The sequence below is a fragment of the Colossoma macropomum genome, unplaced genomic scaffold (genome assembly GCF_904425465.1).
Source record: "Colossoma macropomum unplaced genomic scaffold, Colossoma_macropomum, whole genome shotgun sequence".
NCBI classification, from domain to species: Eukaryota; Metazoa; Chordata; class Actinopteri; order Characiformes; family Serrasalmidae; genus Colossoma; species Colossoma macropomum.
In genome coordinates this window covers 23881850-23907982 of record NW_023494807.1, presented here as the reverse complement: position 1 = coordinate 23907982, position 26133 = coordinate 23881850, and the positions used below count along the sequence as shown (strand labels likewise).

The 26133-nt window shown below is 38.0% G+C and overlaps 1 protein-coding gene across 1 annotated transcript; it reads left to right on the top strand.

Annotated features, from left to right (window-relative positions):
- Positions 1 to 25629, top strand: sh3gl1a (SH3-domain GRB2-like 1a). The gene is made up of 10 exons (XM_036555955.1): positions 1 to 45; positions 9947 to 10015; positions 10331 to 10403; positions 11370 to 11513; positions 12629 to 12762; positions 13059 to 13217; positions 17191 to 17294; positions 18670 to 18803; positions 19756 to 19800; positions 20008 to 25629. Exons 1-10 carry the CDS (start codon positions 1 to 3, stop codon positions 20199 to 20201), a joined length of 1101 nt encoding a protein of 366 aa, XP_036411848.1. The 3' UTR covers positions 20202 to 25629.
- Positions 25630 to 26133: the final 504 nt, after the last annotated feature.

Here is a 26133-nt window from a genome sequence, read left to right as displayed (position 1 = left end):
ATGTCTGTCGCTGGCTTGAAGAAACAGTTTTATAAAGCTAGTCAGGTGAGTCATTTTCCTTTTCTAACTGGCCGTTTCGGTTCAGTCGGAGTCAGACGACTCAGATTCATTCCTGGGGTAAACAAATGTGAGTTAACGTCAACTTTTGCTAGTTTGCGGCTCTGGAGAGTCCCAAAGGATAAAGTAACTGTGAAAAGTGCTTGTTATTTAGCCTGTCATGTACCTGCTTATGTTCTAGTTTTCGTTTTTAACCCGTCTCGCTTCATGTGAGAAACGTCTCTTCCCTCAGAACGAGGCTGCTGTTGGATTTGTATTTGATTTTTCCGTTCCACCTTAAATGGTGCAGCACTTCCATTCTGGCGCCTCACAGAACGCCATAGTGTTACTGTTACTGCTGCACAATTTAAGGTGGAACGGAAAAAATCATACAAGAACCCAAACTCAGATTCCCCCTTAAGTTGAAAGATTTAACGTCGAGTTAGGTTACAGTGCTCGAAATGTACATAGCTGACCAACTGTAGGCTGTTCGGAATTAGAGTCTGTTTCCTGTAACACTGTAATGTGCTGTAATCTGCAATGCTTAAGTAACAAGTTGTTAGTAGCATTTAGCAGACATGCCATCATTATACCCCCCCACCACCCCCACTTAGTTTTGGATACCAGCACTGTTTACTGCTTTGTGTGCAGTTGCTAACCTACCTTGCCTTGTTTCATATAAGTAGAATAGTTAATCTCTGTTGTTTACTTTAAGTTGTTTGCAGGTCATTTTTACTGCCACGTCATTGGGTCATGTTTAATATACTGTCCTCAGGCACATGCCATTGTACTGAGTACCCACCACAATTACAGCTGCATACTATAAAGGGGAGTTCCACCAGGTTTTCAAAAAAATTCTACACATTTCAGCCATTAAGATATAAACAAAGTCATTCATGGTGGTTTCCTTTGAAATGGTGGTTTCAAGAGAACTCAGGTGTCTTCACAGTGGTTGTGATAGGAACCGGAGGTTGTGATGTCTACAACACAAATATAGCCTTTTTACTGTCCAAACCACCAGAGAACTTACAAGTCTTCTGAGTTTTTATGTGTAATGTCAATGATGGTAAAATAGTAGTAAATCTTAAAACACTTTCTTCTGGGAATATTTTGCCTCAAAACGCCCTGCTTGGACCCTTCTGCCATGAATTTATTTTACCACTAAGTATTAGTCCAAAACCTTCTATAACTATTGTAAAACAGAGTCTCGGTCAATTTATTTGTTAGCAATTCATCTAATGGCTTTCTGTACGGGAGCTTTTAGAGAAATTAAACCGCTTAGACTGTCTGGTTACTATCACCACTGCTGTGAGGAGTTCTGACTTGGCAAGTCTCTCTAGAACAGAGTATTTCACATCAAACCACTCTGAATTACTTTGTTTACATCTTAAATGTTTATTTAGGCAGAATGTTTGAAAAATTGGTGGAAATCCCCTTTAAACAAGAGAAAAAACAGAAAAAAAAATCAAATCACAGCAAACAGACACTAAAACAGAATAACTGTAAAAACTGCAGAACAGCAGCCTAAAAATGATTATGGACCTCAGTGACCCGGTGTAACCCCAAATAAAGTCATTACCTTCAGAAATATGGCAAATATGACAGGCCTGGCATTTAGACACTGCTGATTACCGAAGTCATGTAAAGAAACACAATGTAGTGAGCCCGGAGTGTAGCGCACCTGAGGGACATAAGGTTATCCTAGTTAGTAGTGAAATTCAGTGTCACAGTTACATTACATTATATTAAAGAAGTTAAAGAATCCATGCAGGGCAGGCTCATGGTCTTGTGTAATCACTCTAATAACCAGGTGTTTAGGGGCAAACACAGTATTTTAATACCATTGCCACAACATATTTTAGCCAGATGAGCCTCTCTTACCTTTCCCTGTCAGCCATGGAGGTTTCAGTGTCAGGGCTAGGTGACTCAACCCTTTTAAAGTCTAATTTTGGAGCAATACATTACACTGTTACCTCAGAACACCATAATAGCTCCTTAAGGATTTAAAGATAGACACTAAAACAGAGGTCTCAAACTCGAATTACCTGGTGGCCACTAGCCCGGTAGTATGCTTGTATTTTTGCTAGTTGAAAAAATGCCGGGAAAAAGTTTTTTTTCAGTATGAATTTTATCTACACAACGTTTTTCATCTTACATTTGACCCAATATTGTAAAGTTAAATATGAGAAAAAATATTCCTTATTTCCCCCCCAAGTAGGAATTTTTACTACAAAACATGTACATTAGTTTTACATTAATCTTAATGTTTATTAGCACTTTGTCTGTCATGACAAACCACTACTGCTCCTACTGCTTCTACTACTAATAATACTAATATTAAAAATAAACAAATATATTATTATTATTATTAGTAGTAGTAGTAGTAGTCGTAGTAGTAAGAGTAATAGTAGTAGTATATATATATAATGCATGAATACTTAACAACACATTAACATGTTTAATAAATATTTTAGTGTTCAAATAAAACAAGTAAACTCATATTTAACCATAGTATTATGTGGGATACGGGTGAAGTTATTGCGAGTGAAGTGGTTAAGTCAGTGTATAATAGACAATAGGGTTTGTTATGTCTACTGCTACCTCATGAATAAATCCACAGACAGATTTAACTATGGGTCTAAATTAGAATAATAGTTAAATCAATTATAGCTAAATTACAGTCTTGCTCACTCAGTGTGCAGATTTTTTTTTAAATGGTTCCTTTTGTAGCTGTGCTTTATTTTTACTTTTAACACCATAAGAATCAGCTTGAGCTGATTTTATATAGCTTATGTTCGGTTACCAGCCACATTGCTTGGTGGGAGAAGCAAACCTACCCATCAGATTTCAGTATTTAGACACAGAAAAATGGAAACATTACTCCAGCAGGATTTTTGAGACTCCTGCGCTAAAGCTTACAAATCTGTATGGTCAAGTTGTTTTTTCTCTATAATGGAAAGCCACTTGTATATGGTTCCTTTGAAAACATGTTTAAAAATTGTTCTTTTTAGCACCAAAAAGGGTCCCACTGTTGTTTAAAGAGTCAAAAAAACCTTTTCAGTATGATATAGAAGCCTTTTTGCTAAGGGCCAACTAGTAAACAGTGATTAGACTGTCAGCATTCTCCATTTTATTCTAAAGCTCACATCATGAGTTTAATTCATGACTCTTCTCATCGTGATGGTAACAGCAGAGAATTTTTTAGGAGTTAGTTAGTAGTAGTGGTTAGTAGTTAGTTGAAAATAGGTCATCCAATTACAAAATGCTGCAACAGTATTGCCTGTTAGACTACAAGAATTAACATGGCTTCATGCTAATTTAATGTCATTATTTGTTTTAGCTACATGGCACTAAATCCAGTGAGTTAACAAAGGAAGACTTCACTGTGCCAGTCTTAGGCCCAGTCCTGTTTTTTACTCCTTACCCCTACCACTTAGCCCATGGCTGTTTTTTAGAGGCACACGCCAAATAGAGTATTATAAGAAAATTAGAAAACCGGCAAAATGGCTGTGCGAGCGACCAAAGAAGCCCACAAATGTAAATATTTTCTCTGTTAAAAGATTATGATAAACATTTGTATTATTTTAGTTTAGTGTCTTTTCAATGTATTATGGTCCTTTTCTTCATGACAAGCATAAAAATCACTACTAATATGTTGATGTCTTGGTAGCTAGCTAGCTAAATTTGAACAAGAAGCTAGTGAATATCTGACTTCAGCTTCATATCACAGAAGAATTAGGGGTGGGTGATAAATAAGTGTACCACCCCCCCTTTTTAAGGGCATATGATTCCCTAAATGTAACTAAAGCCCAGCAGTGAGGTTGCTGAACTTTACCCTCCTCTGCTGTCACTGCAGACTGGCCAGGGTCACCTACAGAGCACTGTTAGTAGCCTGTTAATGAAGCTGTGTTTGAGGGTTGTCCCATTTCGTAGAGGAAGATTTCAACAACTACCCCTTGTTACTCAGTGAAAGGTGACACTCGAAACCAAGCGATAGGGTAATGAATAAGAAATGGGATTGGGCCTTAGTGACTAACCTTGGAGCAGATGTGTCCTATGTTATTTTTGATTCATGTGATCCATGAATCCACACTCTGTGTCTTTAGTTTTGCGTTTGGGGAAAATTTCCTTCTTGGGTTATGGATATCAGATTCATTTTTACCACATGCAATATTGCGGCATATCACAGTGTTCTGAAAGCTTGTCAAGAGGTGTCCATGTTTTCTTTGCTAAGCTACGACAGGACAGTCAATGACTTAATCTCAAATGAGTCTCTTGTTCTTATGTAGTGCACTGTGTAAGTCATGATATCATGGCTTCCACACACAGTAGTGCCATACATGTTAAATGGAGAGTCATGGCACCCTGTAGTCCTGAATGGCTTTCTTTTGGACATATAATGTATTATTTGGGTGAGGAAGCTTTTAAATATGATCTACATAGTGCACTAGATGGGGAGCAGGGAACCATTTAAGATTAATGCCTTAGTTCACAGGTTTTTACAACAGGTGGTGGCATGGTTGGGGTCGGCCTGAGCAACGTCTGTTGCATTCTTTAGCCAGTTGCTGCAGTTACAAAAGCACATTCACAGATAAAGTGAAGCACTCGACCATCAAGATCCTTAGAGATGATGGAATAATTTGGTACATTTTTTTGTTCTAGGCCTATATGGATGTGCTGGGCATGAACCCATGCTTCCTAAGTACTGGTACTAGAATAGACAGACTTCTCTTTGGCCTTGTTCAGAGTGTGATAGTGAACGTGTGGTGTGCTGTATTATCCTGTATATTACAGTGCAGAGTCTGTCCTTCATGAGTCTTGAGCACTAATCACTAGTTCTAAGAGTGATGTCTTTAACAGAAGGGGTCCACCCTGTAGGTGTGCCCAGAGCTTTGCTGATAACATGTACCAGCTTTTCTCTTCTAATCACTGGATGATCGTCTAGAAGCTCAGCATGTACAGTCGTATGCCAAAGCGAAAGTTTAGGCACGCTTAGTTAAAATAACATGTTTTGTTGATTTTCTAAGTGAAAATAGGTTAACACATCCTCAGCAGAGATCACACTTCTGCACATTTTAATGCACTGTTACTGTTTATTTGCTGCATTTAGCATATTGGAAAAAATAAAACAAAAGTTATGGCACATTTTATATTTTATGTTTTGATGTTTAACATATTGAAAAAAACTCAGCAAATAAGCAGAAATTTTGCAGTAAAATGCAGAAAAAGCCATATTTAAATTGTTCCCTGTCGATTACAATATAGAATTAACAAAAAACTCTTGAGGAGACTGTGTTCAATGTGTGTTATATGATGGATATAATACTCATTATCGGTCAAATACGCTGCTTAAAAAATTGCTAAAACGAAAAAAATTAATATCACATTGTGCCAGCATAATTGGTATAGATGGCATATCACCCGGCATTAGGTGGTATGATTATAATATGTTAAGTCTACTTTCTGTAGAGCATGTGAGAAAATAATCATTTAGAAAAGTGTAATTTGGCTGACGGCATAGTTTTAGTCTGCTTCTGGGATTTCTTGTGTAATGCAGTTTTTCCATTGCATCAGCATTGTACATATCTGGTACATAGCCTTGTACATGAAGTTCGTCTACTGTTCGCTTGCCTCCTACTCATTATTTAGGCCATTTGAGGGAGAGAACGTTAACTTGAGAATATATATATATATAATATATAAAAAAAATATTGCAATACTTTAAGAAATTTTTATGATACACAAATACGTCAGCATATTTATTTTTTCAGACATCTGATAATTTGGAACAGAGAAAAAAGAACAGTGGTGCTATATTTCAGAAAATACTCTCAAAAACTGTGAACACAATGATTTGTATTCAATTGTATTCAATTTTTGGCACTAAATCTAGTTAAACAGGACTAATTTTGCTCTTTTTGTAATGAAATATGCAGTTGATGAGAGTTCTACAAGTACTGACAATATCCACAATATATTCAGAGAAGCATATTGCATTGTATTGTGGCCTACCATATTAAGACATATATATTTATATTGTTCAGCCCTACTTGAGACCTGTAACAATCATTGATTTTTTTATTCTAGTATTAGTAATAAATGAAAGAATGGCGAAGTACACTGGTATAAAATTCAGACTGACTGTAGGTTTGAATCTCGACAGTCCCAGTTATAACACAATTTTAATTTAGCCTAGGTTTATCTGGAAATGATTTGGCAACAACTTGTTTCTAGATAATGATTTGTGATGTCTTCACAAAGTACAACACATAAATGAAATACATTACATCACAATTACTGCCAAAAGTTTGTAAATTGATATTAATGTGGAAATCAAGTGAATTAAAAGGCCCACATCATGAACAACCAAATATTTTTCAGATATGCACTGTGTCGACAGTTTAAAGTTTATAAAGTCCATATATGAAAACTAAGCTGCAACAATGGCCCATTTACAAACATTTAACCTACAACAGTTTAGCTGTGGCAATTCCTACTGACGTTCTAAACAGTGTTTCAGGTCAGACTGCATTTTAAATGAGGCACAATATAGGGCAACCAATCAGGACAGAGGACATTTACATATATCAGTCATATATCAGTATCAGCGTTAATTTTTTTCCCAATATGTTAAAAAATGTAATATTTAAGTATTTAAATTTTCACTTTGAAAAAGAATAAAACATGCAATTTTACCAAGGGTGTTTAAACTTTTGCGTGTGATTGTTCATCTGCTTGTTCAGCCTACAGCAGTTTAGCCCTGCCCATTCATGCTGAAGTTGAAAGTCAATGTTTCAGCCCGAACTGCTTTTGAAATAAGGCACAATACAAGGCACCCAATCACAGAGGTAATTTACAAGTATCAGCCTATAGGGACCGACATGCAAATTGTGAGCCCATACAGATGTACTATGCATGTATGTATCTGCATACATAAACAGAGAAATAGTACATTTGTTTCTATAAGGTTTACAAATTCAATACAATTATTAAAATGGTGATATTTTAGCACCTAAACATTCTGCCCTTTAAAGGAGTACAAATAAGTACGTCATTATATATGACGTTCGTATGTTTGAATATAAACTTCTGTAGGCTGAATAGGAAAATATATGTAAATTATTTGGTTTTTCATGTCATCACCGAACCATTGAATTTAAAACACGCCGAATTTCTCTATATGGACTGTGTGGACAGAGGAGTCAACAGTACATATTGAAACCTTAACAGTGTTTACAAACTGTATTGAACAAAAATTTAAAAAAGAGGAAAAATTAGTTTTCTGTGATTTGGGCCCTTCAATGGCACAGCCTGTTTAATTCTAAAGAGAGGTTGGAAAATGGTCATTTAACCCTAAATTAAGTATAAGTATAGAATCTCACACAAGTCGCACCCAAGGACTCCTTGTGATAAAAATAAATACAAACAAATGTTGGATATGGGCCCTTTAAATCAGTTTTTTTTTTCCTCAGTGTATAAAGCTAGGTCCAAATCAGCAAAAGCCAAACTTGCTTACACATGCTTTGCTTGTAATGTTCAGAGGTGTTGCCATGGAGTACGTGACTGATCCTTTTGTGTCAGTCTGAAATGAAATAAAAGCTGCAAGGTCATTTTGCATGCATATCTGTTTAGCAGGTATTCACATTCTTGAGGTCTAATGCAGAGATCCAGTTTTGTGGCGTAACCCCTCTGGTGGACAGGTATGGGGATGTAATGGAACACAGCTGGAATCCTGTCTGACAGCTTTGGATCTTGGCATTGCGCAAGAACAAAGCATAAACACACACAGAGTGGCTGTATTTTTCCATGGCGGCCCACAGCAAAACAGCTGAAATGCAAACATGGATACTGCGCTGTAGTACTGTCTCAATGTTTGAGTAACAGGTTTTTAAATGCGGCAGTAAACCAGGCGCACTGTGGCCACGTCCCAACGTGAGTCAGAGGAATGACATGGCAGAGGCTGTTACCCTGCCAACGCCTGGCCTACGTCTTCTGTAAAAGCACCTGATATGACAAGCATGACATTTAAAGCCTTATGAGTTTTGAGTGTGTGTGTGCGCGCGCATGTGTGTGCTTGTGTGTGCCTGTGTGTGCGCGCGCGCGCTTGTGTGTGCTTGTGTGTGCCTGTGTGTGCCCGTGTGTGTGTGTGTGCACGCGCGCGCGCGTGTGTGTGCTTGTGTGTGCCTGTGTGTGCCCGTGTGTGTGTGTGTGCACGCGCGCGCATGTGTGTGTGTGTGTGCGCGCCAAATAAGACAACTGATCTATTTAGCTTGGCATTCCATGAATGCAGCTTCACTGTAAGCCCCCAGGCATATAAGAAACTAGTTAAGATTCTCTTCTCTTCTCTTCTCTTCTCTTCTCTTCTCTTCTCTTCTCTGCTCTGCTCTGCTCTGCTCTTCTCTTCTCTGCTCTGCTCTGCTTCTTGTCTTTTCTTACCTTTCTTGTCTCTGCTCTGTTTTTCTCTTCTCAAGCCTTTGCTTGTTATCTACTCTGCTTATCTCTGTTCTCTGCTCTTCCCTTCCTTCTCCCTTCTTTTGTTCTTCATGATTCTTTTTATGTTATATACATAGGCTGTGATTCTAGAAGGCATTTATCACATCAAAGTCTTTTGAAGTGGCCTTTATCTCAGTGTTGCATTAGTCTTCTTGTATGTGCGCACATATTAGGTGACCGCACTGTCAGTATAGATAATAAAACATTTTATAGTCTGTTTTTCAGATTTAATAAAAACGTTTATTAGGCAGATGAAGTACTCAGATACAGAGGGCCATAACAACACTCAGAATTGTCCCTGATTTTCTTTGGCCGTAGGCTGATTTGGGTATGTTAATGCTGTCAGTAAATGGTAAAATATGCACTGTTGCAGCCTTCTAGGAGCTGAGCTCTTTGTGTTAGGCATGGGTATAAGGTTGAACACACATACACACACTTTCTAAGCTGCTTATCTTCCTGGGTCACAGGGGTGCTAGAGCCAATTCCAGCACTCATTGGGCAGAAGGCATGAAACACCCTGGGAACGTCGCCAGTCCATCACAGGGCAGACACACAGACATATACATACATCCTTCTTGTTGTGAGGTGACAGCGCTACCCACTGTGCTGCCCCACTATGGCTGATCGATGAATCATTCATATATATTGAAAAACAAATTGAAAAACTGAGTAGTCTAGCTGGCAGTGCTGTGCTACAATAGAGCTGGTGTTTAGGAGAGTGCTCCATCTGACTCCGTCTGTAGGCGGGCCCAGTATTATGCCTGCTACTGATTCAAGTATAATTAAAGGTATACCAGTGTGCACTTGAAAATGATGCAGAATACAGGAAAGTAGGTCAAGTTAAATTTATAAGTGTATTTATCTTTTCAGAAATTAGTGAAAATATAAGTTTTTTCTTGGTCACAATAATACAACACAAATACAATAACAACGGGGGAAACATACTGATATAATGATGGAAATGCTTTGCGTAGTATTTGGGTCATCTTGTGTTATTTTTTACTGTTCATATGTTTACATCTCCTGTGAGCATGATATGTGACATTTGATAATGCAAAAACAATTAATTCAGAATGTGTTTTTTCATGATATGGGCTCTTCAGATTTATCAGATAAATAACAAAATAAGTGATACCTTATGTTGATTTGTTTCCAACACTACAGTCACATATGTTACTGAACAAAACTGCCCATCCTATCAATGTGGCGTGCACGGTTTAATTCACCTATTGGCAGGATATGGCCAAGTAGTGTTAGATTATGTAAATGAAGAATTTAAAGTGTTTAAAATTAGAGAATTTATTTGTTTTCTGTGTTATAGTATTGAAAAAGCACTGAACATTTGATGCACTAGTTTAAATGTCAACCCACGTGTTAACACAGCTTCATCCTAAACTTAATTTGCATGTTTCTGCAGATGGTGAGTGAGAAGGTAGGAGGAGCAGAGGGCACTAAACTGGATGAAGACTTCAAGGATCTGGAGCGGGTAAGGAGCAAATTAGAAACTTTTCCAGCAAAAGATACTGCATTTGTAATACCCACAAACATAAGCAGCATGCAGTCTCATCTGTCTATACATATTGTAGTCCCCTTGCCTTTTATGTGCCCCTCCAAAAGCTGTGAAATTGAGAAGCTTGTTGTTTCTCGGTGAGATTTCTTTCAGTATCACAAAGGCCTCCTTTGTTGCTCAGTAGTGAAAAGCTGTAGCTGTATTGGCAATGTTTAATTTGGTTATCATTTGAACGGGACTTAAGTAACCTTACATGTGCACACCTCTCTCCCTGCGCTGTGTGTTTAACAGAAAGCTGATATCACTAGTAAGGCCATTGTGGATGTGCTGGCCAGGACCACCGAGTACCTGCAGCCCAACCCAGGTAAACTCTACACAGGAAGCTCACATAAAAAAAAGCTCACAAAGCAAGACTGCCTTTGATTCAGGCTTTCAGGCTTATGGTGGACACTCCACACCTAGACATTTTATTTTGGTACCAACATCTGCACATATTTATTCAGTATTGTCATTATATGCCGTTACCTGTACATATCTGCACATATTTATTCAGTATTATCATTATATGCTGTTACCAGTGCCTCCTGGTACAGTCATCAATGCACTGCCACTTTCAATTTCATGTCAGGTTATAGATCTTATTCCAGATTGGCGTATTTTTCTATTTGTATATATGCCTGTAGATAGGATTTTTTATATTTATTCTTCCTGTTATATTGTTTACACCCTTATTACTATTACTGTCCTGTGTTGTCTGACTGCTACTGGCTGCTAAATTTCCTTCGGGATCAATAAAGTATCTATCTATTCATCTATCTATCCATCTATCTATCTATCTATCCATCCATCCATCCATCCATCCATCCATCAGCTTGACTATCTATCTATCTATCTATCTATCTATCTATCTATCTATCTAATCTTTTAGTTTGTCCATCCAGCCATCCATCCATCCATCCATCAGCTCGACTATCTATCTATCTACTATCTATCTATCTATCTATGTATCTATCTATCTTTAAACTAGAGTGCATCATTTGTTAATTGTTACTGTGATATTGACCTTGACCTGGCAGGCAATGCTGATGCAGTACTGATATCAAAAGTGTTCTTTTTGGTGTTTTGATGAATCAAACTATTTGTGTAATTTAACAAAAGTAAATAAGTTTGGTCTAAACTATAAAGAACAGTGTGTAACCATGTATCATTAGTGCTTCACTGTTTTTAATACATTGCCGTCACAATATAATCACAGTACAGTATTTTTTCCATATAGTACAGCCCTGCTTTGAACCCAGTCAGACTGATCTTGTTTGGTCCTGTTTGGCAGCGTCTAGGGCCAAGCTGTCCATGCTGAACACCATGTCTAAGATTCGAGGGCAGGTCAAGAGCACTGGCTACCCACAGGCAGAGGGGGTGTTGGGGGAGTGCATGGTCAGATATGGCCGCGACATGGGAGAGGACACCAACTTCGGTAGGACAGACTGTGTGTGTGTGTGTGTGTGTGTGTGTGTGTATATATGTGTATATGTGTCAGTAAGAGCATGTAATAGAGGAACAGTGGGAATATAAGGAAGTAGGCAGTGTGTGTATTTGTCTGTCTGGTGAAAGAGAGGAACTAGTGAGAGTGTGTGAGTCTGTTGGAGGGAACGCTAACTTTGGTAAGAGAGGAAAATTGTATGTTTGCATGTATTTGTTTACGTTTTTGTTTGTGTGGGTTTGAGTTTCCATAAGGGCATTAACTCTGGTAGGATAATGAGAGAAATTACAGTAAGAGCAGAAGGGTCAAAGAGATAAAAGGATTATGTAAAGAACTACATTAAATATAAAGCTGAAAGAATATTCAGGTTATGTGTCAAATACTTTAGCATTTTTCTGATATGTGTTGGAAAAATGCCAGAGCTGTATCTGACTTGAAATTGAAATGAAATTGGTTTCTGTATTGAGGTGTAACAACACACAAGTAACACACATTTCACAGTATTGGCATTTTTGCATTATGATATAAATTAGAAGAGAAATGTTTATTTATTTATGTGTAATTTTCTAGACATTTTTTGTAGTTTCTGCTGTTGTCCTAAAAAAGACGTCAGGGCTTTTCTTAGAAGACACAAGAACAAGTTGCAGTAACAGCCTCTGCTCCTCTGGAAAGGTTTTACACTAGATTTTGGAACATATCTGTGAGGATTTGATTGAATTCAGCCACAGGAGAATTAGTGAGGTCAGGCATTGATGTTGGATGATTAGTTCTGTATTACAGCCGCCACTCCAGCTCATCCTAAAGGTCTTGGATGGACATCCAAAATATGCAGTTCCTCTACTCCACAGCCCAATGCTGGGGGCCCTTATAACTCTCTAGCCAACACTTAGCAGTGAGCATGGTGACTTTAGGCTCATGTGTGGCTGCTCCATCCCATTCTATTGGTGATGCTTTTCTGTGGAGATTATACAAGGTGTGTCAGTAATGGGTGCACCTTGAAGGGTATGAATTCACTAAATAGAAGGGGTGCCTGTAGACTTTTAGATGTAGTATATATTCAGGGCTGTCTTAATTTCACTGTGAGGGTTCACGTGTCCTCTGGTTTGTAGGTGGCGCTCTTGTTGAGATGGGAGAGTCTATGAAGAGACTTGCTGAAGTTAAGGACTCTCTGGATATTGACGTAAAGCAGAATTTCATCGACCCTTTCCAGACCATCGTAGACAAGGATCTCAGAGACATCCAGGTACAACCATTATAGGATTTAGGAGGAGGGAGATAAAAACCGAGATGGATTTGAAGTCACTGTAACTCTTGACTATTGACAGTACACACAGTTTAGTATTGTCATGATATCACATCCTTTTTGATAAAGTATGTGTTGCACCAACATTGGATTGTGGATCTCTAGTGGATACTACAGAGCTCATAAATTATTTTTTGTTTCCTGACATTTACAGACACCTCATGATAATCTAAAAATAGAGTAATGAATCATCGTTCTGCCTCTCTCTCTCTCTCCCGCTCTCTCTGACCTCACAGCACCAGCTAAAGAAGCTAGAGGGCCGCCGGCTGGATTATGACTACAAGAAGAAACGTCAGGGGAAGATTCCGGATGAGGAGCTCCGCATAAGTCTGGAGAAATTCCATGAGTCTAAAGAAGCAGCAGAGATCAGCATGCACAACCTTTTAGAAACTGATGTGAGTATGGCCAGTAGCAGGCCCTGGCGTAGGCTTTATGGGCATCGAAGGAAGTTACCCAGAAAGGCAACTTCCGAGGGATGGCACTGGCATATTCCTCTGTGCATCCGCCATCCAGCTCCATTACATAGCCCCAGTTGTTGGTTGCGGCTTGAGGGCATCAAATGAATGTTTCCTTCAGCTTATCTTGTTACACTTTATTGGCTATCAGCTGATATGAGAAGCAGGATTAACAGGACTAACCAGTTATAATTATCCATTCTTCATGTGAAAGTAACTTTCAGCTAAAGTGCCCATATTTGGATTTTTTTCTCTTTCATTTGTTTGTTTTCATTCATTTTTTTTAATTTATTTTTTGTTTTCTTCCAAATGGACAATGAAAAGATAGGGGTAATTAAAAGTTGCAGATGATTTAATCAAAACCATGATTTGTAAACATATTGTAGGCTCATATGTAAGTAAACTTTAAAAACTGTAAACCTTTGACTTAACTTTAAAAGCATCATAGTAAAAAAGTACTACTAAAATTGTCAAGTATGCATCCTTTTGAGTGCTCTGGGTAAGAGTTAAAGTTGAAAAATTTACCCAGTTTCCCCCCTTACCTCAAATGTACTCTATGAATACAATGATTTTCATTCAGCATTTCACACACTGGCATTGAATAAAATTAAACAGTTTTGCTTGCTTTGTAACAAAGTATGCATTCGATGGGTGTTCTTTAAGTACTGTCAGTTAGGGCTGGGCAATTTGACTATATTTTATCATATTGTGATAATTTATGTCACAAAATATGCTTTTCTTAGCATTTAGTGGATAGTGTTAGTAATTATAAACACTGAACAGTGGCATGTCTGATTACAATGAGAGCATAATTCTATTTAATTGGATTTAGTGAAGCGGTATGTGAAATGTTAATTAAAATCACTTTCTCATCTTTTTCTCAAAAAAAACAAAAAAAAACAGATTTTGGCAGCATTTTTAAATATGCCACTGATGCTGCATTTTGTCTTTTCTGACTTACCAGACCCCAAAAAGCCAAATATATAGTATTGTATTTGTATTGTATTGCATTGGTACTATAGGCCTGGTTTTCTGGTCTGCACAACCAAATACAGCATATCTGCTGCTGAAAATGTTACATATCCTGTCACATCTGCTGAATTTCCTCGGTCTCATACCATACTGTAAGAGTTCTCACAAGGGAATTGAGACAATATCAGGGGACGTTCTCATTCCAAGCCAATTAGATAACAGCCCCGCCATCTGCCTGTCATTAACATATGCCTCAGACACTCTAGAAGAAAAGCAAGTCTGGAGGGAATGTGGATAGAAACATATATACTCTTGAAATATATTTCAGTGTTTTGGACTTTTCTGTTTGGATCATCTGGGTGAGATTATTTAATGCAGTAAGAAATTAGAGTATGTATTCAGCATGTCTGAGTGAGAGTGCTGGTCTAGGTTCAGCTGTCCGTGTCATCTGTCCTTCTCCATCAGAACATGAAAGGCAAAAAATCATCTACATCAGCATTCTTATTCTGAAACATCAGATAAGTCTGCAGTGTGATCTGCAAGTTAGACGATATAGCCAAAAATCTTTTTTTCTAAATAAGTAATTATCAGTAATTATCTGAAGTAAAGAAAAGGCTCATTCTGGTTATTCTCTTTTACCTCAGATTTCACAAAACCAACCCACTTCCACATTTTTTCCTTGTTTTAACTGTAAACACTGTAAATAGCTAACTGTGTGAATTGTGTAACTATCCAGTTTGTGCTGTTGTGAGCAGGGCTGGGACTCCATCCTAAAAAGACTCGAGGTGTTTGGGAAAGAGGAAGGTTGCAGGAGTAGACTCCTGATTCCCAAACATCTCAACTCTTTTCAGGAGCAGAGTCAGGTTCAGGAACTAGAGTGCATTTTATACATTATTCTAGTGCAAAGTTTACATTTTGTTTGTTTCTACTTTCTTCAGAGTAAATAGATTAGCTGTTTTATTTAGGAGTAAGTGGAAAACAAAGTAAAATGTAAACTTTATCCTAGAATAGTGTACAAAATGCACTCCGTTGATGTTTTTCACTTACATTCCACACTCCAGTCTCACAGTCTATATGTGGAATCTAACCTGCAGAAACAGGTCAATTTGGGTCTCTGTTTATGTGACGTCACCAAAACCGATGCATTTACATATAGCCTGCAGCAGTTTAGCTCTGCCTATTCACATTAAAGTTATGTGAAGGACTGTTTCATCCCGGACTACTTTTTATACACATATATATATACACATATAGCATAAAAATCATAAAAAGAGAAAAGATATAAGATATGGGCTCTTTAAATTGCTGCGTAAAGATGCATATGTGAAAGGGACTCATTTCTTATTCCTATTCTTAGGATTTCTGGAATCGAACAGCCTTAGTTGTGAGTGAGAACTTCTTTTCCTGCCTGTCTAGCAAGTAATAGGTGCACATCGCCACCTAGTGTACTGAAGTAGCAGTTGTTGAAAGATTAGTGTTTTGCGTCTGTTACTGGATTGAGCTTCGAAGCATTGAAAACATTGAAAATACCTCAAATGCTTATTATTAGTGGTAAAACAAATACTAATTTTAATAATTGTTGATTATTAGTTTATTATTTGATAATTCTTGATTACTTGATTATTGACATTTCCGTATTTGTTGTTTTATCAACCAGGCCCAGGATCCCCAGGCATCTCTGACTTGACCTGGAATCATTATTATTATTATTCATTTATTTATTTCATTTTTTTAAATTTATTACAAAACAGATCCTAGAAGTATTACTTCTTTAATGTGAGTTATACACCTGGGGATGTGGATGTGCTTATACCCAGGTGTGTATTAATAGAAGCTAAATGACTCTCAGTGGAAACAGCTGGGTTTGGGCACAAGATCGTGTTATGTAATGAGCAGTGGTGTGTGTGTGTGTATGTGTGTGTCTGCTGCCCCTCTGGCTCTTTCTGGAGCTGTGTATTAGCTGCTCTCTCAAGCAGAGTGTAATCTGTCTGGAATGAATTGCTGCCAGCTCACTGTAGAGACACCAGCAGTGCGAGGGGTGGGGAGTGGGCTGACAGATATGTTTGGTTATGAAGCATGGAAATTTTACTAAGGTAGTACGAGGATAGAGAGTTTGTTTGAGCACTTTTGCAGGGATGTAAGTAATGTAGCTCAGTGTAACCAAACAGCCTACAGTTTTACCCTATCTCTGTCTCTTAGAGGGCTGGTTATGGAAATTCACTACTCTTATGGTACCAACTGAACTACTGCAGTACCACAGAGTATTAAAAATCAGTTGTTAAATAGCAAATTTCAGTACCCTGTTAGTAGGGGTGGACTAATAAATATGCTTGTTCTAAAATCTAGACTGGTGATTGGCTGATAAGTAAAGGTGGAAATCGCTACACACCCCACAATATGACATTATAATGTTACTTGGGCCACAGTCTGATTGTGTTGTACTATTTAGTGATGTATGATATGCCAAGTATTGCTGCATTTTACAATGTGATTTATTACTTTTGATCGCAAATTATTTCTCTACATATAAATAAAATAAATTTTTTGGTACTATATATATGAAAAAATATATATAGATATATAAAGCACATCCTCTACAGGGAACTTAAGTATGGCATTTTTCAGCAGATTTCAGTGCACAATTTTTGTTTTTTCATATTGAAAAAACAATAAAATATAAAATGTGCCATAACTTTTGAACTGGACAAATTTTACGTTGTTTTTTTTAAAACAAATTTGTCAAGTTCTGTAAATAAACAGTAATTGTGCATTAAAATGTGCAGAAATGTGTTGTCTATAGAGGGTGTGTTAACTTATTTTAGAAAAATGTCAAATGTCATTTTTTTTTATTTAGGAGTCAGTATTGAAGTCAAAGTATCTGAATGATGCCCAGTCCTAATTTTGTGTGTTCTCACACTCTGTGACGCATGTGTGTTTGTAGGTGGAACAGGTGAGCCAGCTGACTGCTCTGGTGGAGTCTCAGCTGCAGTATCACAGTCAGGCAGTGCAGGTGCTGGAGGAACTTTCTGAGAGAATGAAAGACAGGTACAGGATTTCGCTCCCCTTTTTTTATTTTCACCTATTTTTCTTTAGATCGTTCCTCTTTTGCATGTATGAGTGGACAACATGACTCTGTGTGTGAAATTAATTTCCATATATGAAAATTTAAATATATTTTGGTCCATGTGTTTATTGAGCCTGTGTGAGCGCACATCTGAAGAACTGTCTTAAATAGGTGTATTAAAAGAGTATCCAAAAGAATATCTACTGTTGTCACCATATATCATATCTTCATTGTAGATAAATTTAACAAAAAATCTACATAGTGCAGCTTTAAGAGGCCGATAACTGACAACATTAGACACAGAAGGATTGATCGGCTATGTATGTTTTACATCTTTTATTTCTTTATTTATTTTTATTAATTATACTTTTTATTTATCCTAATTTTTTCTCATTTAGTAAGTTACTATATTGATGTAAAGTTAATAGTTTATTGATTTTTATTTATTTATTTATTACTATGATTATTATTACTTTTTAGCATTTGCTATGTCTTTACTATTTAACTTCTCAATCCCTGAGCTCTGTATTGGCTCGGCTACATTGATGATGTACTCCGAGTTAAATAAAGGTTGATTGATTGATTGGTCTTGGCCGATTTTCGGCCCAAATATGCGATCAGCCAATCTTTCTGTGCTTCAGACGATACTGAGAGCTGATCAGTGACATTTTTCCTGAAGTAGATTACATATTTGGCTGCCATTTTCCTTTTAACTCACTGTGTGAACTGCAGGTTTTAAACACGGTTTGTTGTCAAAGCTTCGAGGATTAGTTTCTGTTAGCATCCAAGTGCTAATCTTAGCTTCACTAAGCTAAGCTACACTAGCTTCATGGCCTACGGCTTTGGCAGGGGCCAAAAGCCATAGGCCATGTTTGTGATGGCTAATCCCAACTGGTTAGCTTCACAGTAGCAATTGTAATGACAGTTTGCACTGTGTTTTGCCCATACAACGTTTGCGAAGGGTTTTATGGCCATGAAGATCTAAAGTGTGGTTTGCCTTGGCAATGCGCATCCATGAATTTTTGGGTTGGAGCTTCTGAAGGAATGCTGAAGGGATGGATGTATTTGTTTTGCTGATCGTGCTGAAAGGTGATCAGCAGTCAGTATCGGTCCCAAAACCACTGATCAGTCCATCTCTAGGTAACACTGGCTGAAATTATTATATTTATATTTTATAATATTATATTATATAATATTTTTGCAGATATCAGTTAAACTGTGAGTCGTCAGTGTTTTCTTATATTATCTGCCAACTGGTATATGGGTTGGGCCCTAATCTCACACCCTTGTGGCTGATGTGGCAATAAAGTAGCAGTAACTTGATCCCTCATGGTTGTGTATATGCGTTTGTCGCAGATTGAACAATGCTCAGGCTCAGCCACGTCGGAAACGAATGCCCAAGCCGGTGCCCAGCTTTGACTACTCTGACACTGAACCCTCCAACGGCGGCTACAGCCCAACTAACATTCCCCCAGCTTACTCTTCTTCAGGTGAGCTTCACCCACACGCTTGCACCAGTATAGCACAAGTACAGCTCAGCCACCTGGCTACACCTTTATTCCTGTTCACGTGAAAGTGATAATGAGCACTACTTATGCCTTTATTAGCTTTACACATATGCAGTACTGTGTCAGAGACCATTCTACATTTATTCAAATTCCAGTTTATACAGCCATTAAGTTATTCATTTTTCAGGAGGTATTTTTAGGAGGTTAGTTTCCAAAACTCATAGTTTAAAAATGATCAAAAGATACAGAGAAAATGGGACTCCTAACAACCGTGCAAGAGCTGGTAGACCCCCAAAACTGCCCCTCTCAGATACACAGTACTTAAAGCTTTCACCTTTAAGAGAGAGGAAACAATCAAGGTCCAGTCTTGCTTCAGATCTGAAAAAATCCAAAGGTGTTTCTGTCCATCCTTCCACTGTAAAGACAACTGAACACTATGGGTCTGAAAGGATGTAGCTGTCAAAAAGCCTCACTGAGAAAAGGAAAAAGACAAAAAAAATCTGCAAATCAAGTAAAGAAGCTGCTAGTGTTTTTTGGAACAATGGAGTGCCGAGACCTCAACATCACTGAATGTGTTTGGGGTCGTGAAAAGCAAAAAATACAACCAACTTCTAAGACTGAACAGATTTCTGTGGAAAACTGAAAGCCAGTCTCCTGAAAATAACAGAAGCTGCAATAAAGACAAAGGGTGGACACACCACTGAAAAATTTGATATCTTTCCTGATGATGAAAATGAATAACTTGTACTTAATGGCTGTTTTGACTGGACATTTTTTAGATAAAAAACAGGATTAACCTCTGACCTACGGCATCAGGACCAACAAAATTGTGCTGATTTTGTGCTTTTATAAACGCTACACGTTTCATTGTTTAAAACAGATAATATATGTTATATATCACACATAATATATGTTTTTTCTTTGATCTTTACAGCTCCTTCCCTGCCCAACCGACCATCTCTACGTCAGAAACGGCAGTGTGAGTCTCTCATGCACTCGTGCAGTACATTCACCACCATACAGTTCCTTACGTACATTGTCTATCATTGTCTATCTATTAGTGGCCTGTACAAACTTACATTCATTACAACTCTGCCAAGAAAATAAAATAGAACAACAATTCATTTGCCACTGATAGCTAGTAATAGAAACTTTTTTTTCTCTGTCTCTGCACTGGTATCCATAGCGACGGACCAGCCATGCTGCAAGGCTCTGTATGACTTTGAGCCTGAGAATGAGGGTGAGCTGGGCTTCAATGAGGGCGACATCATCACGCTGACCAGTCAGATCGATGAGAATTGGTACGAGGGGATGATCCGCGGCCAGCAAGGCTTCTTCCCCTGCAACTACGTGGAGGTGATCGTGCCCCTGCCCCGCTGAACTCAGGGGTGAGCGGAATGAGGGACGTGGAGAGAGAAAGAGGTGCATTGGAGACAAGATGGAGGAAACAAAGTCAAAAATAGGGAAAAACAGATGACAGGGATTTCAAAACAGTATAACAGGCCATGAGACACTACAGTTTGTCTCGTTCTGTGCAATTTTACAGTTTCTAACACAACCCTCAACTAAGAACACTGCTTTTTTTGTTTTTTTGGCAGTTGAGGGTTACTCTCTCTAAGCACACTACCAAATCCTGAACTCTTGCCATTTCCTCTTCACTGAGTAACTCATTGAGTAAGGTGTTCAAAGATTTATATTGTTTTTTCATCAAATCATTTATTTTTTTCTGAAATATGTTAGATATGGGGATATTCTTTACATTTATAATCATTATGTTTTCCTGCTAATTCAGGCCATCTCCCACCTTCATCGCTGCATGAAGTAGGGGGTTTTCTTTACTGCTTATCTGAATGGACCTCAGCTTTTGCAAATACACATGGCTCCTAGTGGCCATGCCTTGATATATCACAGCATATTCAGATTAGGCATTTCGCTATGAAACCGATACCGATCCTGATGAGTCTGAATTGATCAGTGCTATTTGCTCTTTGATAAGAGTGTTACACAGTTGTTTTGAACATGCTAGATGTATTGCCTGGAGCGTGAAGGTCAGATCGTTATTAGCCTTCTCTCCCACTTGACCTCTGCTTATGTCTGCACCAGGTTGGGTTTTGCTTTTGATTTTGTTTTTGGTATTGCACAGACATCCCTGTATTTGTTTTTACTTCTGTTACTGGCAAACCCTGCTTGTCAATGCTTGACCATTCATTTTAGCTAGATTAGCTGATTCCTTTTAAATGGTCAGCTTGATTCGGCTTTAACAAATAAGTTGGGACTCAACCTTTAATCTTTGTTTACATCGTGCAGCGGTCAACGGGTAGTAAGAGCCTGAGGTAGAATGGTGAAATTGACAAACGGTGTCGAAAACTAACTGCATCCAGTCTGATCTGTGGCCTTTTATGTGTATACAACATAAATAACATTAGAAATTAATAAATGATAAGTAGTAATTAGTTGACCTGTCCATGCTATGCCTACTAAAGCATACTCGCATAGCAACTGTTGCAAGGTTGGCCAAGCTTTACAGAAGTTTAGCAAAAAACAGATTCGAGCTAATGAGAAATTCTATCTATATCTATTTGTCAAAACACCTAAACTGTTCAAACTGGACCACCACAGTGTTAATGCTGTTTTTCCACTGCGCAGTACAGTACAGTAAACCCAAACCCAGAACTGATTGTACCCTGACTATCTTTGTAGGCAGAGTTCTTGTTAGCTTGTGTGATCACATGATTTCTCATGAGAATCTAGCAGTAAACAGTGAACACAAAGAACAGTAGCAACAATTGAGGAGCTTCAAGCTCTGATTTACAGATAGCTAATCTAGCTAACTATTTTTTTTTTGTTTGTTTGTTTGTTTTTTAATGGTGGTCACCTTAAACAGTCAGTGTTTTTCACCATTTCTAGCTCCGGCCAAACATTCCAGCGTGTTTACACTTAGTACCATGGCAAGAAGGGAAGCTCAGCATGTGTACAGTATGGTTCACTTGGCAGTGGAAATTATGACAAAATATGTGAGCATGGATTTATAGCCATACTCTACCATACTGCCTCATGGAAAAATGCCATTAGAGTCACTACATCATGTTTAAAATGCTACACCACCAAGCTGAACCATGTTGCTGCGAATCAAAACTAGGCAGATTGGAAATGACAACAACATGCTAGCATTATTTTGATTACCTGACAAAAAAAATAGAGACCACAAGTTGCTACAAAAGAAAGCATTTGTGGGCGGGGCATGGATAGGTCATTTACATCTTGGTGAGGATAAGAGCTCAGAGTTGCACTCTACCTCTCTACAAAGGGCCTCATGCTAAAAGGAGAGAGAGAGAGAGAAGGGAGAGGGAGGCAGTAAGTGAGAAGGTTATTATATACCTCCATTATCTGATATCATGTGTCTGCAGGGATGTAACAGTTCCATAAAGGGAAACTGAGCTTTTGTCAGTTTTATTATGATCCTCTTTTTAAAGGGGAATTCTACCAATGTTTTAAAAGTTCTGCATAATTCAGTGGTTAATATATAAACAAAGTCATTCCGAGTGCTTTAATGGGAAATGCGCTGTGGTCGGAATTGTTCACAGTAGTGGTGATGGGAACCAGACGTCTGAAGAGTTTAATGCCTCTAAAAGCTCCCTCACAGAAAGTCATTACGTGAAATGGTCATGAATGCGCTGTCTGATACCTGAGACATTGTTTTGTGATGATTTTGAGATAAGCTTTTAGCCTAAAAGGCATTTAGTCCCCAAAGAAATCTTTTTTTTTTTTTTTAGATTTAGTACTATTTTATCATAAGGAACATTACATAAAACATCAGAAGACCATGTAGGTTCACTAGTTGTGTTGGATAGTGAATACAGTGGCTGCATTTGTGTTGAAGACATTGTAACCCCTGTTTCCTATCACCACCACTGTAAAGAAATCAGTAAGGTTCTCTACAGTTGAACCCTGTCGCATCAAACCACTCTGAATGACTTTGTTTACACCTCAACCACTGAATTATGCAGTAAATTTGGAAAATTTGGTAGAATTCCCCTTTCTCTCTCGTCCTCTCTCTCTCTCACACACATACACTACTTGTCAAACTTGTCTTTTTTCATGGTATGTGTCTCTACAGAACACTATCCACTCCCCATTTCTTCCTCCTAGTTTAGGCTAAAACTGCTTCCCTTCTCATGTAAGAGTTAATAGTGAAATTATGAATAAAAATCTCTTTCTATTCAGAAAAGCACAAATATATAACTTAAATTTGTGTGAAAGAACAACTTGCTGGTCCTAACAGTGTTTACATGTTTTGTTTTTTTTTGTTTTCAGTGTCTGTATGTTGTCTTGGCACACTGTGTTAAAAAGCAGAGCTGAGTCTGTCACTCCACTGTTGTGTATGATTTTGTAGGGTTTTTTCACCTGCAGTTCCTGAGACTTTTCATGGTTTCTAAGTCACAAATGTCTTGATAAATATGATGAATTGACTGAAGCTGCGCTACACTATGTGTCCAAAAGTTTGTAGACACCTGCTCATTCACCATTTCTTCTGAAATTAAGGGTGTTAATGGGGTGCTTGTCCCCCTTTGCACCAGATGTTGGAACATTGCTTTGAAGATTTGATTGCATTCAGCCACAATAGCACAGACACCACTCCAACTCATACCAAAGTCATTGTATGCTCCATCACTCCCAAGAATGCAGTTCCACTGCTCCACAGCTCAATACTAGGGGCCTTATACCCAGAGTTCCCATTCTAGTGACTGTACTTTTCTTTGGAGATTAAACAAGGTGTGTGCAGAATGTCTGTGTCAGTAATGGTGCACCTTAAAGTGGCTGAATTTCGCCAATTAGAAGGGGTGGAAATTTTTGGACACGTAGTCTGTGAAATTGGTTCTGCATGATAGCAGATGAAACCTCACTGGCTTATTCAGCCAGCCAAAGAGGAACTGGACTTAAATCAGGGGCTATTTTTTCAGCTCTGGGTGGAATTGACTCGTCCATGCTCTCCCCATGCGTTCTTCTGTGTTAACTGTTGTGAAGTTGGACAAGCTTTGCTTAACGTTCAGCTTAGTGCAGCAAAATTAGATGAGAAAATCTTTGTTTAGAGTCTTTACATAACTTTACGTTTCTGGTTTAAAATGCTACATGACTCAACTGGATTGTGTTATTGTAGATAAACAAAGCTACAAATTTGTGCATTGCTCCGGTTACACAACAGAATAAAACAGTGTGACTTTCTACAAGCATACAAAATCAATATCATTTGAAATTAAAGCTGCCCTATGTAATATCTGGAGATTTAGAGACCTCTCTGGTGGAAATGTGTAACTGCACTCAATATGCAGAAGCACGTCGGTTGTGCTTCAGACCCCTTCCCCAAGCAGATGAATCTGATTATTGTGAGTGCATTGAAAGAGTATTCAAAGAGAATTCAATCAAATCTTGAGGAACGTGACTTCTGAGGATGTCTACTATCATATCTTTATCAGTATAATGTTGATTTTGCATCTGAGACCTAAAAATGGAGCTGGACCTTCTTTTTGAGGCTGTGTGTGTGATGTTAATTTGTAAAAACATATATCATGGTCTGAAAAGCTTGTGAAATCTGACCTGACACCTCTGACTTTTTACTTCAGGCCTTACAGGGCGAATCCCAGCAGCACGCCACATTTTAGTGTATTTTTTCCTGACTCACTAGTGCTACTTGTTACTTCATTCTGTTTTAAAATTTATTTTGACAAGTTTATGCACTATAGTTTCTCATTAGGTAGTATTTTGTCCAAGGTTTTCTAAAGCTTGTCCAAAATAGCAGCAGTTGCTACGAAAGAATGCATTTTTATGCAGAGCATGGAGGTCTTTTTTGCTGATCTAGGACCGACTCTGCATATCGATGCTGTTGGACCGAAACCTTGTATTTCCCAAATGATAACTTTACAGGAGAAGGAAAAAACATACTTTACTTTTAATGTAAGTCAATGGAACCAGACATTTTTCCAAGCAGTTTTGGGCTTTTGTTTGGTCCTTTCATGTTGAAATTTACACGCAATATAAAGTTCAGTAGGTATTTTCAAATTATGAGGTTTTGGTCCAACAGCAGTGATATCTAAGTGCAGTGTGCTGTCATTTAGAGACACTGCAGAGCTGTTCTTAGATCAGGAGCAAACAGCAGCATCTGCTTGGAACCATTTATATGCTTTTTTCACAATAGCTGATATCCTTCATCTGGTTTAATTACATTTTCTCTTTAAGTCCAGAGAGACTTCTGTCCAGTGGGCACTCTCCCTCCACACGAAAATGTACCCTTTTGTTAATGGGCTTTTAATTAACCTAATGAAATCAGGTGTCAGTCTTCTGCGAGTGGCCTATAAAGACATGCATTGTGTTAGTAGTGTTGGTTGGTCATTCGCTTTAATATAGAGCCACAGCACTCTCAGATTATCCAGTCTAAAACTCCTGTGTGTGTGCGTTGTGTGCGTGATGTGAGGCGTTTGTGTAGATATTAAACTACGAAACCAAATGTCATGTTGATATATGGGATTTACCAAAATGCAATAGCTTTATTTTAATACAGTGCAAAGACAAAAAGAGGCCTAATGGAAAACTATGGAACATGGGCCTAAAGTAATACTTTATAGCTTTATAATCTGTTTTTGCAGGGCTGCGTTTTGAAATCGGGTTTCATCTGTGATACGTTTCAGGTTTTGAAGCCTTAACAAAAATCTGTACCTGTTAATGTTTGTGATGTTTCCCATTGTTCCAAATGTACAAGACTAAAAAGATTATATTTTCATCTTAAATAAACAGAAAAAAGTCTGTTCTCTTATCATTTGCTTATTAAGTTGTTACAGATGGAAAACCAACTTTCCCTGGTTTTTGATATTTTGAAATAGAGCTTTTGAAATAGATATTAAGCTAGATATAATTATAATAATTACAACTTCTCCTGGCACTTTTCCCACAAAAGTGAGAGGTGATGGGCTGTAATGCCTACTATATTTTATATAAGGACAGAGGGAGACAACTGTAAAGCCGTAATGAACCAGTCTCATTTATGAGCTTCTAATGTGTATTAATTGTAACCCAACCATCCAATTTACAAATACACAGCATTCACACAAACATCATATACAACTGATAAGTCCTTTTAACAAGTCTCTTGACTTTGGTTAAGCCAGCAAGTTTGAGTCTCTTTCTAGAACAGAATCAGACAGCCTTCCCCTGAGACTCCAGCGCTGTATGCACACACTTAAAAAGATGGTTCTTCAAGGGTTCTTTAGTAAAGAAAATGGTTCTATATAGAACCATGAACACTCAAAGCACCCTTTGC